The sequence below is a fragment of the Enhydra lutris genome, unplaced genomic scaffold (genome assembly GCF_002288905.1).
Source record: "Enhydra lutris kenyoni isolate GAN:26980312 unplaced genomic scaffold, ASM228890v2 scaffoldscaffold7, whole genome shotgun sequence".
In the NCBI taxonomy this organism is placed as follows: Eukaryota; Metazoa; Chordata; class Mammalia; order Carnivora; family Mustelidae; genus Enhydra; species Enhydra lutris.
Genome location: NW_019154091.1, coordinates 28,430,660 through 28,446,223, shown reverse-complemented (window position 1 = coordinate 28,446,223; position 15,564 = coordinate 28,430,660). Strand labels below are relative to the sequence as shown.

Sequence of the window (15,564 nt, the reverse complement as noted above, 5' to 3'; positions counted from 1 at the left end):
TGTGTGTGTGTGTGTGTGTGTGTGTGTGTGTGTGTGTGTGTGTGTGTGTATATACTCCTTTTTACTCAGTATAGCCATTTCAGGATTCAACTTTGCTATGTATATTGATAAGTTCATGTCTTCTTATTGCTAAATAGAATTTTGTTGATGTACCACAGTATCTGCTTGCTGATAGACATTTGATTTATTTCTAGTTTTTGGCTATTGGATGTAAAACTGTTAAGAATATTTGTGTATCAGTGTTTATATGGATATATGCTTCACAAAAGCATTCTTTTTTTATGATTTATCTATTTATTTGAGAGAGAGAGTATGTGAGCAAGTGGGGGGAGGGGCAGAGAGAGAGAAACTCAAGTAAACTCCCCGCTGTTTGGAGAGCCTGACTCGGGGCTCAGTCCCTTGACCCATGAGATCATGACCTGAGCCAAAATCATGAGTCATATGCTCAACTAACTGAGCCACCCAGATGCTCCACAAATATTCTTAAAATGTAAAACTATATACAAATATAAAAATATTAAGAGTCCTTAAGTTATAAAGGCACATAGCAGAGAGGCCCAGTTAAAATATCTCTCAGTAGTTGTTAGAACAAAATCCAGTTTTCTTTGGTATTTTGTTATAAGGTTATTATATGCGTAGTAGCATAATCTGATTTTTTTTAGTTCCACGTTTAACCCCTTTCTGCTATCCATAGACATGGTTCCCTATATCTATTGTAAGACCTTTCTGTGTCTGTGAAGCTGCCTCCTATTACTGATGCTTCTGTGTTTTACTCTGTTCTCCATCACTTTTTCAGAGTCTAGCTCCATTTGCTGAAGAGTTCTTGTCTGGTTGATGTATAGCCTTATTACTCAGGCCTGACTTCTGTGCCCTTGGAAGTCTGGAAACCAATAGGTAACCTGCTGACTGTTTAGATTACCATTAGTGGTTTCTTTGGCACCAACCTTTAACTGACCCCTCACTGTACCTGCTTTTGCTGCTAGTTAGGCTCTTGCTGTCTGATGATTGCCCCCTAAGTGTACCTTCCTACTTATCACCTAGAGTCCCCATCAGGCTCAAGTCAGGAATCTTCTCTCTGTGCCAGTTGAGCCAATCCAGTGTGTGGACTGATCTGCTCACTTATTTTTGGGGACCTGACTACTCTCAACTCTTGAAGAACTCCAGCATGCAGAACTGCCTCTGTTTTCAACAGACGTGGCTCCAAAGGATTGTTCATAAGTTCACGTGTGTCCCTTCAAGAAAATGACCCCAGATGGGTTACTGCTGTTGCCATCTGCTGGTGGCAGACAGAGTTGGCACAGGGTGGGTCTCTTGCCTAGTTTGGTCATATTTAGGGAAGGTCTCAAATTAAAATCTTACATAGAAGAATGTCTACCTATGATGTATTTGCAGTTTGTTCTCTTTTATTGCTTTCAGCCACGTTGACCTTCTTCCCGTTTGTCCAATATACTCACCTCATTTCCCATTTCATATCCTCCTTAGGACCTTTACATTTGTTGTCCCTTCTTAGAACACACTTCAACAAGTCTTTGGTTGGCTGGGTTCAAACATTATTCACACCTCAGGTGAAATGTGATTACTTCACGAGGCCTGCCTTGACCGCACTGCACCAACCTCATCCATCAATTACTCTCTTACTCAGTTGTATTTTCTTTGTAGGACTTACTGTTCACTGAATTTCTTTCATTCATTTACTATTTGATGATTGACCTCCTCCTCCTGCATGCACCCCATAGGAATGTAAGTGCCATTAGAGCAAGGGGTAAGGAGAACTTGAGGGACAGAACAATTCTTATATTGAGCGAAGGAGATGTTAAATAAATACTTATGTCCATGAATGCAGATGTACCTCTGACTGCCTGTGGAAATCCCGTTGGCTTTTGTTGTCCTTCTTAAATAATAACTCTTGGGAACTTCTCCAATGAGACATTTTCACAGCACTTTTTATTCTTTCTGTTATTTCTAATTTTATGCCGTCACGTCCCCATTCTGAGATTAAAATGTAGTGGAAATAGGGATCATACCAATTTATATTCTTATACATCTTAGACTTAAGGACACAGCAAGTGGTGAGAAGATACTCATGAAATGATGAGTACATGACAGTCAACCATATTATAAGACTGCCAGTGATTTTATTCTTTTTCTTATTATGAAATATGTAAAGCATACAGAAAGAAACAGTAATATTACAAATAATATCCATGCACAATCACCTGCTTTAAAAAAATTAATATTAAAATTAATATTAAAGACAGGTTTGAAATCCTTTTGTGACCATCTGCAGTACTGGCAGTATTTGGTCATCTGAATGACCAAATATGTATTTCTCATATACATTTGATATGTATTTCTCAAATGTATCTGGTGTTCCTACCCAGTTTTTGGCTTAGAGCTTCCAAAACCCTTGGAATTTCCTTAGGGTTTGAATGTCTTTGTTATGTTAATGTTGGTATCTTTGTCAGGTTAATGAGGTGGCTTTTGGAATCCGCCTAAAGATGGGGGCAGATCTGATCTCGCTGTGGACCCAATCACATGATTAGGGAGTTGGAACTTTTAGTCCTGTCCTCTGGCCTGCACCTCCTGGGAGGGGAAAAGGGCTGGAGATTGAGGTCAGTTCTCAAAGACCAAAGATTTAGTCAGTTAGGTCTGTTAACAAAGTCTCTGTAAAAACCCCAAGGGATGGAGTTCAGAGAGCCTCCCTGGTGGTGAACAGAAAGATTTTGGGAGAATGGTGCATTCTAAGAGGGCATGGAAACTTCACACCCTTTGTCAGTATCTTGCCCTATGCATCACTTCCATCTGGTTGTTCCTGAGTTATATCCTTTTATAATAAACTGGTAATCTAGTAAGTAAAAACATTTTTCCGAGTTATGTGTGCCTCTCTAGCAAATTAATCAAACCAAAGGAGGTGGTTGTGGGAACCTCTGATTTATAGCCAGTCAGTTGGAAATACAGAGAACAACCCGGGCTTGTTCCTAGCATCTTAAGTGGGGCTACAGGGTGGTCTTATAGGACCGAACCCTTAACCTGTGGAATCTGATGCTATCTCCGGGTAGATAGTGGCAGAATTGAGTTGAATTCTCATATTCTCTGGTGTCCAGGAATTGCTTGGTGGTGTGGAAGTCCTCTCCAACCCTGTGCTGAAATGGAGTCCATGAACCTAAAAGACTGTCCCTCAACCCCTTCTGCCCTTTCTTTCCTGAAGCAATCATGATTCTGAATTTGGTGTTCATCATTCCTGTACATGTGTGATTGTATGTGCATTTTGCCACTACTATCTGGGTATGTGTGTGTGAGTGTCCATTTATAACATATGGAATTAGTCTGCTTATTTTTGAGTATCATATAAGGGTCAATTTACACCTTACTTGTTCCCTCAACATTATGTTTTTCAGATTATCCATATTGATTTATATAGGATAAGAATCTAGGGGTAAGATTGCTGTGTAGTATTCCTCTATTTTAACTATTGTATAGTTTCTTTCTCCACTATCTTATTAAAAGGCATTTGATTTTCCCTTTTCATTCTCCTTTTTTTTTTTTTCCTTTCAGATTTTATTTCTTAGAGAGAGAGAGAGAGCATGAGCAGGGGGGCAAGAGGCAGAGGGAGAGGGAGAAGCAGGCTCCTGGCTGAGCAGGGAGCCCAAAGCAGGACTAGATCCCAGGACCCCAGGATTATGAACTGAGCCGAAGGCAGATGCTTAACCTTAACTGACTGAGCCACTCAGGCACCCCTCATCTTTCACTCTTAAAAAACAATACTGGGGCGCCTGGGTGGCTCATTGGTTAAGCAACTGCCTTCGGCTTAGGTCATGATCCTGGAGTCCCGGGATCGAGTCCCACATCGGGCTCCCTGCTCGGCAGGAAGGCTGTTTCTCCCGCTGACCTCTCTCCTCTCATGCTCTCTCTCTCCTCTCAAATAAATAAATAAAATCTTTAAAAAAAAAAAAGCAAAAACGATACTGTAGCAAACATTCTTGTGCCATTTTTTTCTCAGCATCCCAGGTAGTTCCTCTAGGGTTATTGGGAGTTGGAGCTTTTGGGTCAGAGACTGAAAACATTATGTTGTGATGAAGAGCAAGGCACTGGAATCGGGCTCCCTGGGTTTGAATCCTCACTCTGCTACTTCCTGGTTTTCCCGAGAAGCTATGAGCAGCAGCTATGTACAGCCCTTGTGAACAAACACACCCTACCCAACCCCTGGCATCACGCGGTCATCTTGGCTTAGGTCCCTTTGGCTCTGGTGGATCCTGCTGGAGCCCGTCTCCCACAGGACTGTAGCTTCACACACAATGACTGCTTTGCATTTCTGTACCATTTCTGATCCATGAAGAGGTTTATTTTCAAGCCTGGAGATATTTTTTAGTTTTCCCTTTTAGTATTTTATTTATCACTCCTATGTGTTTGGAGCCAAGGGAGTACATCAAAGCATGAACTTATTGTGTCACCTTAACCAGAAGTTGATAATACCTCTGCAGCCTTTTAAAATAAGCACACATCTTAGTATCATCTAATCATAGATTTTTGGAGCTGGAAGGGATTTTAGAGATAATGAAGGCCAATAACCTTATTTTATAGGTGAGGGAATTGTGGTCTTGAGAAATTAACTGATTTACCGAGGTCATATATTTAGTTAATGGTGGAGGGCAGGACCAGAACCAAAGCCTGCGGACTCCCTCAGTAGTCCTTTTCTAGTTTCCACTATTGCAGTCTTGTCTCTAAGCTGTATTTGCATGCAGCATTTTATTTTTAACAGAACTCAAAAAATACAGGAGCATCTCTGCAATTAGAAAAATGACACATCACACTTTTAAACTGATAGATGTTTTCTCTCCAAAAAATTTGAGGTAAAAGAAAGAGTACAGTATTCACTGCCTTGGGTTGAATATATTTTCATTAGAAGGCACAATACCTTTTGACTCTGTAGATTTCTGCTGCATTTGGTTTCCTTGACTTCCTGAAACTTATTAGGATGGGCCCATCAATAATGGTGCCGATACTTCCAGCCTCCTCCAACACTGGGTCTGAAAATGAACAGTGATGAATGGATATGGCCAGCATGTACAGTGATAGCCTATATTTCTGCTGTCATGTAGAAATGGCAGGTAGTTTAATTTAGAAAAAAAAAAAATTACCGAGAAAGAACAAATATTCCCTTTCATTAGGATTTCTGGACTTTTCTAGGATATGAATTTAGAATCTGATATGTCTTTAAAGCCTTTGGAATTGTTTTATTCTATTTCTAGATCTCTTAGCTGTGCCTAAGCATCCGTACGCTGCTATGGAGAACTGGGGACTAAGTATTTTTGTGGAGCAAAGAATACTGCTGGATCCCAGTGTTTCATCTATTTCTTATTTACTGGATGTCACCATGGTCATTGTTCATGAGATATGTCACCAGGTAGGAGAAAAAGGATCAGGTGTAAGTATGACTGCAAACTATTGAGAATGCAGAATGATTTCAGATACTTAGATTAGGAACTACATTATTACCCTCCCAATTAAGTTTTAATTAGGTAGAGAGCGCTGTGCCGTTCTTTTCGGAGGGTATGTCATTTTTCTCAGCTGACGGCACAAACAAAAGCAAACACACTGATGATATTGAATAAGCAACTGTCATTCAGTGTAGTTGAGGAGTGAGAGGGAACAGCCACCCAGCAGCCTCTTCTGAGACCCTGTCCGGTCCTGGGTCCTTGTCAACTTTGCTTTATTTCCTTGTGATTATTGGCGTGTATGTATGGTAAGTGCAGCGATGGCAGTGATTTATTGCGTTGATGCAGCTGAGTTTCGTGTACGTGTCAAAATTTGCTTTTGCTGAAATCAATTTGTTATTCCCTTTTTCCCATCACATAGACACTTAGGAAGTCTTTCACTAACTCAGCCATAGACTCTTTGTTCTCTAGTGATTGATATTTTTTTGTCTTGGCATGTTTAGAAATTCATATGTAAATTAGCCAACTTTGTAGTGAAGCAAAGAAAATTAATTTCATTTTGATTTTATGCACTTTCTTACAACGAGTGGAAGGTATTACAGAGATTTCGCAATGCTTATTTGAAACTTGATTCTAGTTTAAAAAAAAAAAAGACAAAACTGAAAATAAATGTTCATGCTAATGGAAAGCAGTACCTCTCCTGGTGGGTATGAATGGTTTTAAATTAAACCACTGGAAATCTCATTGCGATACTGTATGGCTTCTATTTCTTAGGAACCCAAAACCTTTTTAAAAAGATGGAAAAACTCAAGAAGGAATTATGTGGAAAATGCTGTCAGCAAAAGAAAGTGAAGTGCTAAAGGCTAATACATGAACACTGACTTAATGATAAATTGGTTCAGGCCATGAGGCCATTTCCCTCAATGCCAGCCTTCCGCAAGTACACCTATACGATGTTTCTGTCTGTCCTGCTGGCCAGGTCAGGCATGTGTCCCTTGCCCCAGAGATGTAAGGGGATCCATTGCACAGATAATCAGGGCTCCTCCAACATGCTGAAGAGGAGGCTTTCCAATGAAACACAGTAATTCTTGGAGGCATAAGCAGCTTCCTTTTTGCAGATTTCTAGAAACAGTTTACTTATATAGTCTGTTGAAATAAAAGTACATTGATGATGTTATCTTTGTTCCTAGAACTGGATTTTATTTGTTCCATATTCTATGTTACTTTCTTGTTATAACTTATTGGTGCTAGGCTACTTACCATGAGAAGATGGACCAGAGGCTGGGAAAAACAGAATTTCCATTCTCATTACCAAGTTATTTTCTGCATTACCCTCTCTTCTCACTTATGCATTGTCATGATTTTCAAGACAGGCTCTCAGTTTAAAGGAGAAACATCCATTTTTGATTAAGAATAAAAGTGATTTTAAACATCATTTATTTTGTGGTCATTAATGTTGAGTTATTGCTTATTTGTATTTTAGTTCGAGATCCTTTTGAGTAACTGATTCTTTATTATCGATACTGAAACCCTCAGTCACCAAGCTCTTTCCTGGAGCTCCTAAAGCTATACCTGACCTGATGACTGTTCTTTTTCTCCTTCAGTTTCTTAAATATCTTGTTCCCACTTAGGCTCTTCACACTAAGTGTTGCTTACATCTGCTTGGAATATTCTTCCCAAGGCTTTCTCCTGACCGGTTCCTTCTTATCGTTAAAGTCTAAGCTCAACTGTCAATGGCTTAGAGAGAGCGTTTTTGCTTTGACAGTCAAGAGTGGCTCTTCCCCCATTCCTGTCACATTTTATTAGGATTTGAAATTGTGTTGTTCATCTGCTTATATATTTTTTATTTTGTACCTTACCTCATTACTCCTGTCTCCACAATAAAGCATCAGCTGTACAAGAAGGGACATTTCCTAACTTTTCATCATCACACCCAAGGTCCCCAGGATCACTCTAAGCATATAATGTTTTTGTTTTTATTTTTAATGGAAAAAAGAATTTCTTTAACTTTTTGCTGAACTAAGCAAGGATTTCAGAGTGGCGCATCATGCGTTAATTAAAACACCAGTTAACAATGACGACATTATTGGGACATCTTGGTGGCTCTGTCAGTTAAGTGTCCAACTCTTGGTTTCAGCTCAGGTCATGAGTCTTTTTTTTTTTTTAAAGATTTTATTTATTTATTTGTCAGAGAGAGAGACAGCGAGCACAGGCAGACAGAGTGGCAGGCAGAGGCAGAGGGAGAAGCAGGCTCCCCACAGAACAAGGAGCCCGATGCGGGACTCGATCCCAGGACGCCGGGATCATGACCTGAGCTGAAGGCAGCTGCTCAACCAACTGAGCCACCCAGGCGTCCCTCAGGTCATGAGTCTTGAGAGCAAGCCCTGTGTCCAGCTCCAGGCTGGGCATGGAGCCTGCATAAGATTTGCTATCTCCTTCTCCCTTTGCTCCTCCCCCCACTAGCTTTCTCTCTCTCTCTCAAAATAAATAATAAATAAATAAATAAATAAATAAATAAAAATAAAAATAAGACATTATTTTTCATGAAGGGATTTTAGAGATTTTTTTTGGTCCAGCCCTTTGTTATCACAAGATCATAGAGAGACTGAAGGTCCTCCGTTTCTTCAATCAGCCCATGTCTTCTTTGAGTTGTCTGTGCTGTTGGAAGGCAATGCTTCAATACCTCCTGTGATGAGTAGCTCACCACTTGAGGCAGTATTCTCCATCTTTGGCCATCTCATTCCATTAGAGGGTCTCCTATATTTTCAGCAGACATCCACCAACCCTGATTTCCATCCGTTAGTCCTTATTTGTACCTTGTAGGGCCACAAGACACAAGTTTCTTTGTCTTCTGTGTACTAGGCCTCCAAATATTTGAAAATAGCTATCATCAGTTTTTTCTCCTGAGTTTTTTCTTCTCCAGGTTAAAAATACTCTTTTTGTATTCTTGGTCATTATATTTTTGTTCTTCCCTGAATACATTTACCAAAAAACCCCCACAAAAACAAAAACAAAAAACTCATGTCACCAAGTGATTGAACAAATCAGTAGTCTTGCCACAATACATTTTAAGATCATGAATTCCAGTTATGATAGTCATAGTTTAATACATTTAATTTTAGATGAAATAATTCTGGGATAAATTTGATTCGATCTGATCTCATTCATTTTTCAATTGCAGTGGTTTGGTGACCTTGTGACCCCAGTATGGTGGGAAGATGTGTGGCTGAAGGAAGGTTTTGCTCACTACTTTGAATTTGTTGGCACAGATTACCTCTACCCTGGCTGGAATATGGTAGGTGCACTTTTTTTAGTTGTTTGGACTTCCTAGCGAAAGGTTGGTCTCATATTATATTATCATTATCTTATATAATCATTATATTATATTATATTAGCATTATATTATCATTAGAGCTTATATTTGTATCTTACCTCATTCCTCCTGTCTCCACAATAAAGCTTATATTTCATTAGAGCTTATATTATCATTAGAGCTTATATTATCATTAGAGGTGACTGAAAATACCCTCTGGAGAAATCACATGTCCCATAAAGAAAAAGTAACCAAAATTTAAATTTAACTTAAATTGGAAGTATTCCAAAAGACTTCTGTTTTATTTGTTAGAACTGAATAGAGTTTAATTGGGTATAAGTTGATTTCAAAATGGTATAGCTCTTCTTATAGAAATATCTTAAATTGTTGCATTTGAGAACAAAGGAAAATTCTTTAAGATGGAAAAGGTAATAGTAGTTAATAAGTAATATTTTAAGTCTAAAGAGTATTTCAGTATATATAAAAATGAGACCTTAATATTTTTTCATTGTGACTAATATTTGCTTATTTATAAAATACATTATAGTTGTAGATATACTTCAGGATCAAATAACTTAGTAAGATGTCATTAACTTCATGAGGAGTTATGCACGTTATACCTGTACGCTAAGAATGTATCTGTCTGAGGTTGCCTGGGTGGCTCAGTCATTAAACATCTGCCTTGGGCTCAGGTCATGTTCCCAGGGTCTTGGGATTGAGCTCCACACTGGGATCCCTGCTTGATGGGAACCCTGCTTCTCCCTCTCCCACTCCCCCTCCTTGGGTTCCCTCTCTTGGTGTCTCTCTCCTGTCAAATAAATAAATAAAACCTTTAAGAAAAAAAGCCCCAAAAATGTATCTGTCTGAACCTGAAGTTGGATTTGTTGTCCTTTAAGCAATGATGGTTCTAGAAAATCCTAAAAGAAAAAGTGGAGGGAAGGCATGGTTTTTATGTGTCTTTTAATATAAGGTTTTCATTTTATATATGCTTTTGTTAATCAATAAATAACTATGTTATTATTAAATGAAACCCAGGATGTATGTTGTTTTGGAACTTGAATTTTAAATTTAATTTAAGTGATAATGTGTAAAAGTTGCCAAGTACTAACATTTGTTGGCTTCCAGAAGCTCATATCTCACCCGCGATATAGCATAAGCAATAACATATATTTATTTTACTTTGCTGTTTTTTGATGTTTAAATTATTAATAGTGATTATCTAATTATCTGTCATAATTATGAGTATGTTTTGAAGAGTTAAACCAAGATGAAATATGAAGGTGTCTGTAAGTCATGATATAACTACTTTATCATCAGTTCAGCCAACTTCTGCTGCATAAAAATAATGTGATCTTACAAATCTCACAGAGGAACCATGACAATAGTAATATCATATTGATATGTTTTCGTTATGTTCATGCAGTTTTTGTCCTTATTTTGTAAAAGCAACATGGGTCATTTCCTCAAACAGTGAGATACTTTTACTTTAACCCTCTGTAACTAGGTGCGTCTGCATATATGACACGATTCTAAAAATCTTACTGCTTTTTCATGGCAGTGAAAATGCCTTTAAAGAACTTTAAAGAAAAATCACCAATACTGAAATACTATTAATTATTTAAAGTATTCTTGTAACAAATGTGAAATTTTAAAACCAGAATGTTTAAAGATATTGAAAATATTCCCCAAGTTCCTCCAAATATCTTTTGATTTTTACATGACTTTTAACCAACTTTGTTTAAAATTTTCATTATGCTGTGGATTATTACTGATTTACAATTTCATTATGTTTCAATATTAAAAAAATGACCTAAATACAAGTGACATGCTACTCATATAGGTAAGCTTTTTTTTTTTTTTAAGTTTATTCAGCCATCTATTGTAAAACCCCTTCTAGTCATCATTATGAAAAATACATCTTGGATTAAAAAGTAATCAACAGAATTATACATGGGCTGAAAACTGACAGCCTTTGTTGGCTCTGGCATGGCAATATATCCCAAGTCTCAATGTCTTTATACTGATTTTGTCTCTGAGTAATTTTTTTGTGCTCTTTCATCATTTTTATCAGTTAAGTTATAAATGTAGGCCTTCTGGAGAACATATTTATAAGATGTATTGCAAATGAACATTAAGTATAAATAACCCACCTGGGACTTTGTTTTTAATAGAATATAGACCATGAACTGAAAGTATAAAAACCCTGGGGTGGTAAGATACAAGATTTTTATTTCCTATAAATCCGTATTTCATAATTAATAAATGAGAATTAATGATGTTATAAGTACAGTGATATAGGAAGCTCACCTTATTAAACTAATAAATGGAAGAATAAAATCCATTACAGTTAATTAGGCAACAGTGAGGAAGTACAGGTCTTATCATGATGTCTCTTTATGTTCAGATTGTAAAGATTATAAACACTTTCTGATCTCTGATTGCTTTTGCTTTTTGGTAGCTATATTTAGAATACCTCATTGTACTAAATTCAAAGAACCTATGAGAAGAAATTATAAACAAATTGCTCCTCTCTATGTCATTAATATCTTCTTTGCAAACAAAATTTTAAGAGTAAGTTAGCCCCATAGATAAGAGGATATTAAGTAACTTTCAGGCTCTGCCAGCACTATTTTTCATAATGGCATCAGCAGTAGTGGAAGAAATACTAGAAAGAATAAGAGTGACGGCTGCGTCAGCAGTAACTCATACTGTTGTGATATGTGCAAAAGCTTACCTAGGAGTGCAGGGCTGGGGCTTTGCTAGAGCTTAGCCTAAAATAGAAAAATCAGAAGTCAGACTCATTTCAGGAGTAAAGGAATTCAGGAAGCTGACCCCTTTTGTCTCTAATCTCAAAAACAGTGCTTTTATCATTTTTACACACCAAGTCTAGAGCCCTAAAGTACAATTTCAATTTGCTATGGTGATTGTTACGACGAACTACCTTCAATGGAATAGCAATAAAGAAGCCCGGAATTACATAATCTTGTCAAGGAAGTCCTTGTTCTGATTTAGGCCAGTATATTTGCTTAGTCTGCTTAATTAGTTAGTAAAATCTTAGATTGTGCATGTGTGTGTGTGTGTTCAGAGCCAGTTGCTGATACAGAAGTAATCCGTTTTTATATTAGAAACACTCCATGGAATAAAAGCTTTTACGATAGTTTTGTTCCCAACAAACTAATCCAGTTTACCATTTTATAGATATGGGCCTTTACAGGTGCTATGATGGAAGGTCCAGGGAATGGACTGGCAAGAAGAAATTCAGATTCCAGGAAAGGTGTTTCACCGCTCTGACTGTTTCTTATCATTTGAAAAATGGGGGCAATTGTCCTGACTTATCACGCTCGCAGGATTTTTGTGAAGATAAAATAACTTGCAAGGTCTTTGAAATGTATGAGCCACTATACAAATATGAGTCGGCATCACGTACCTGGAAAATAAATGCTCCATTAGAAAGGGGCATTGATTTTATGTATAGATGCCCTAACATTTCCAAGCCCAGTCATCTGTTTTGACACCCTAGATTTATAACAATTATGTAGAGATTACAAAATAATTTTTATAATCCTTGTACCTGGACTCAGTCTCACCAAATCAATTCTTATCTATACTGGCAATGTGGATTCTTCTGTAGGAACATAAGCCTTGTATAATATTTCATTCATCAAACAGAAATGTCAAGATCATCAGAAGCAACTACTTCAGCTCAGGGCTAAGGATGCATTTCAGGGGCATGTAGTCCTTTTGCTTGACGCTATTTCATCAGAGTTGCCTGATAGTGACAATGTTATTGGATGGATCAAGTTACAGTATGATAGCGATGGCAGTTGTATTAAATCTCACTATGTTCCCTGGAACGGGAGGAAAAAAAGGGAAGACTCACTCAACATAGTTACTATTCTTCAATAATTCTTGACCATTTTAATGTGAAATAAACTATGATAAAGGACTTTTAGTACAAGGAAAGTATGCATGCTAAAATGCTACTTTGAACTCCTTATTTTATAGGCCTAGGGCTGATGCAGGCCAAATCAGATCTCCTCTGTAGATAGCATACGTTTTCATTATAGTTTGTATCTATATTGTAGACATGTCCTTTAGTTTCCTGAATATAGCATTATAAAGATGTGCTTCTATAATGAGAATTATTAAACATGAGTGTATGTTCCTTTGTTAAATGAATTGGGATTCTCTGGAGCTGCACACGGCAATAACTTTGTATGCTGATAAAATCTGCAGACTGGGAATTGTCCCTAAATTTTTATGAGGACACATACCTGGGCATAAAGATAACTATTAATGGAGAATCATGCAACTAGATTTCATTATGCTAAATACTTAAGATAATCTTAAATTGTATTGCCCAAAACCTTGAGAAGTGTTCTCAATTGTCTCTGTCCTGGATAGGGCTGAAATAGTAAAAATGAATTCTGCCATTAGACTTAGTATCATTTTAATGTGCTCCAACAAAAATTGCCTGCCTAAGTTAACAGGCACTGCGATAAAATTATCTTTCCTTTTTAAATTATTTTATTTTTGCTCAAAAAGAAGTTGAGAAAATCATTGATGAACTGAAATAGAGTTGATTGAGTTCAATGTTTTTTCCAGTTTAAAAGTAAAGATAAACTGCTTCAGCATTCCAAATAATAATATACACTCTACCAGTTTGGGCGGAACAGAAAGGTAGAAAGAAAACATCTTGGTTTTGGCTAATATTTTACTGGTTCAGGTCTTTGTTTCTCAATTCCATACTTAATGTCTGTAGGGAAAAAATCTTTGGCGTTCTTTTTAAAATTAGTTAATAGACGTTTCAATAATAGTTGGTATATTGTTGCTATAGTCTGTACTTCATCAGTATCAAAGTGTATTTGCCCAGTAGGTCTATGGGGTCACAGATAGATCACTTGGAAATTAAATATGTATTTTAGAATCTTACTTTACAAATACTGAATACCAAATGAATGTATGTTATATATATTCATGATTTTTCATATAGTTGTATTTGTCTCTTATGATCAAAATCCACATTATAGTATTCTTTCTACTCCTGAGAAGCCAGTAAATTAGACGACCCAATTGTTTTCAACTGGTCAATGACTAGTTTCAAATGACTAACACATATTGGATGTGAAAAATTTAAAGGATTCTTATGACTAGTTCCATGGGGCTATGGTCTTTTTGATCCTCTTCAGTAGCTTAGTGGTGACATTTACATTGAAAGGCTAGAAGGAAGGTGGAAGGAGGGTCTACTTGTGTCTCTTGGGGGACCACAGCCTTCAAAATGGCCCTTGTCTCCTGCTTTCCCTTTGCTTTTCCCTCCTCCCCATTTCTGCAAGCCAGTTCTCTGATGAAGACATAGATTTTTTATTTAAAGAATAGAAAATACTTTTTTTTTTTTCCCCTCATTAGAGTGGAACTGGTGAGCTGTAGCTCTCTCTTCTGGGAGGAAGAGTTGCTTTTTCCTTAACATTTGTGATCAGAGAAGTTTGGGGCATTGGTGGACAGTAGGTTTGTAACAAAGAAACAAAGTGCACAGAGGAAGTAAGAGCTGCAGTGAGGACAGTAGCTGATGCCCTTGAAGGAAAGAATCTCGTCCTCCGTATCTGAAATCTGAGTAAACATTGAGGGAGTTCCCAGTGCACTGAGGGTTAGACCAAAGAGTGTACAAATTGGGCTAATCCAAAAAGGACGTCAGTGTTAGGAAGCAGGCCAGAGATTTGGGTTCTAACCATCTCTGGCTGAAGAACACAAAGAATCTCTAACAGAAATAGCAGTGAAAACAGGAACTAGGCCAATTATACTAACACGTGACAATACTTCTCACTAAGGCTACGATAATAAAAAATTGTGTTTACATTTTCTCCCATTTCAGTGCTAATTCTGTGCTTTTTACAAAACATGTTAATGATGGGCCAGTAGCCCTGTTAAGGGCATCTCTTCACAAAAGGGATGAAAAAGGCTGAGCAGTCATTTATTAATTGTGAAACCACATTAACAATTTTAAAAGTTTTATGTCACAAATGCATTTTTGAGGATGAAACTACAACTGAAGACAGTGCATTCATACTTTTATTTACACTTGTTCTTATTTATAAGAATCAAAATGTTGGCTTCACAATTGTTTGGGAAATGCAAGCTTTTGAAGAGCTTGTTATCAATGTGTGTTAAGTTTCAGAAAATGTAACTCTGCTTCATTTACTGTTTCTAATAGAAGACCAATTTTTATTAAGTACAATCTTTAGAAAGGGAAGAAAAAAATAAACATAATTCCTTAGTTTTCAAATATTTTCATTTATCCTTTTGTATGTTCAGGTGTGTATCTGGGAGGTTTTCTTAGTCACATTACCTCGCATTTTCTCCTATGTGAATTTTTAAAATTTAAAACAAAGCTGCAAATGGAAATCTCCTGTATGTTCTTAAAGAATGAATTTTCTTTAAAGCAATCATTTTCCTCAGAAAAACACTAAGTGTTTCAGGTTTTGTATATTTTAAACTTAGAGATAAAAGATAAATGAGCATTCCCTTTGGAATAAAGTATTCCTTCTGAAGACCATGTTCAGGTTTGCATGGTGTCAAGGTGTTTCTACATTTCCAAAGGAATTTCAAAAGCAACTGATCAATTGACAAGATTAGACACTTCCTAAGAAGAAAATCCTTCTGAACCTGGGGCTCAACAATAATGCAAGACCATCCTTTTTCATATCTAGAAATATTGCAAGGAAAATCGACCCATTCATTCCCCTTTCAAGTAAGAGCAGTTTGTAAGCAGAATACCTTCCACTTACTTAAACTTGTCAGACAGTGCTTGATAAACCAAAA

At 37.1% G+C, this 15,564-nt stretch overlaps 1 protein-coding gene across 1 annotated transcript in view; it reads left to right on the top strand.

Annotated features, from left to right (window-relative positions):
• LOC111142230 (thyrotropin releasing hormone degrading enzyme) overlaps nucleotides 1-15,564 on the top strand; it is a 380,019-nt gene that overhangs the window by 195,857 nt on the left and 168,598 nt on the right. The window contains exons 4-5 of the mRNA XM_022495269.1: nucleotides 5,250-5,404; nucleotides 8,617-8,730. Of these exons, the coding sequence (XP_022350977.1) occupies nucleotides 5,250-5,404; nucleotides 8,617-8,730 (269 nt within the window). The remainder of the gene's footprint in view (nucleotides 1-5,249; nucleotides 5,405-8,616; nucleotides 8,731-15,564) is intronic.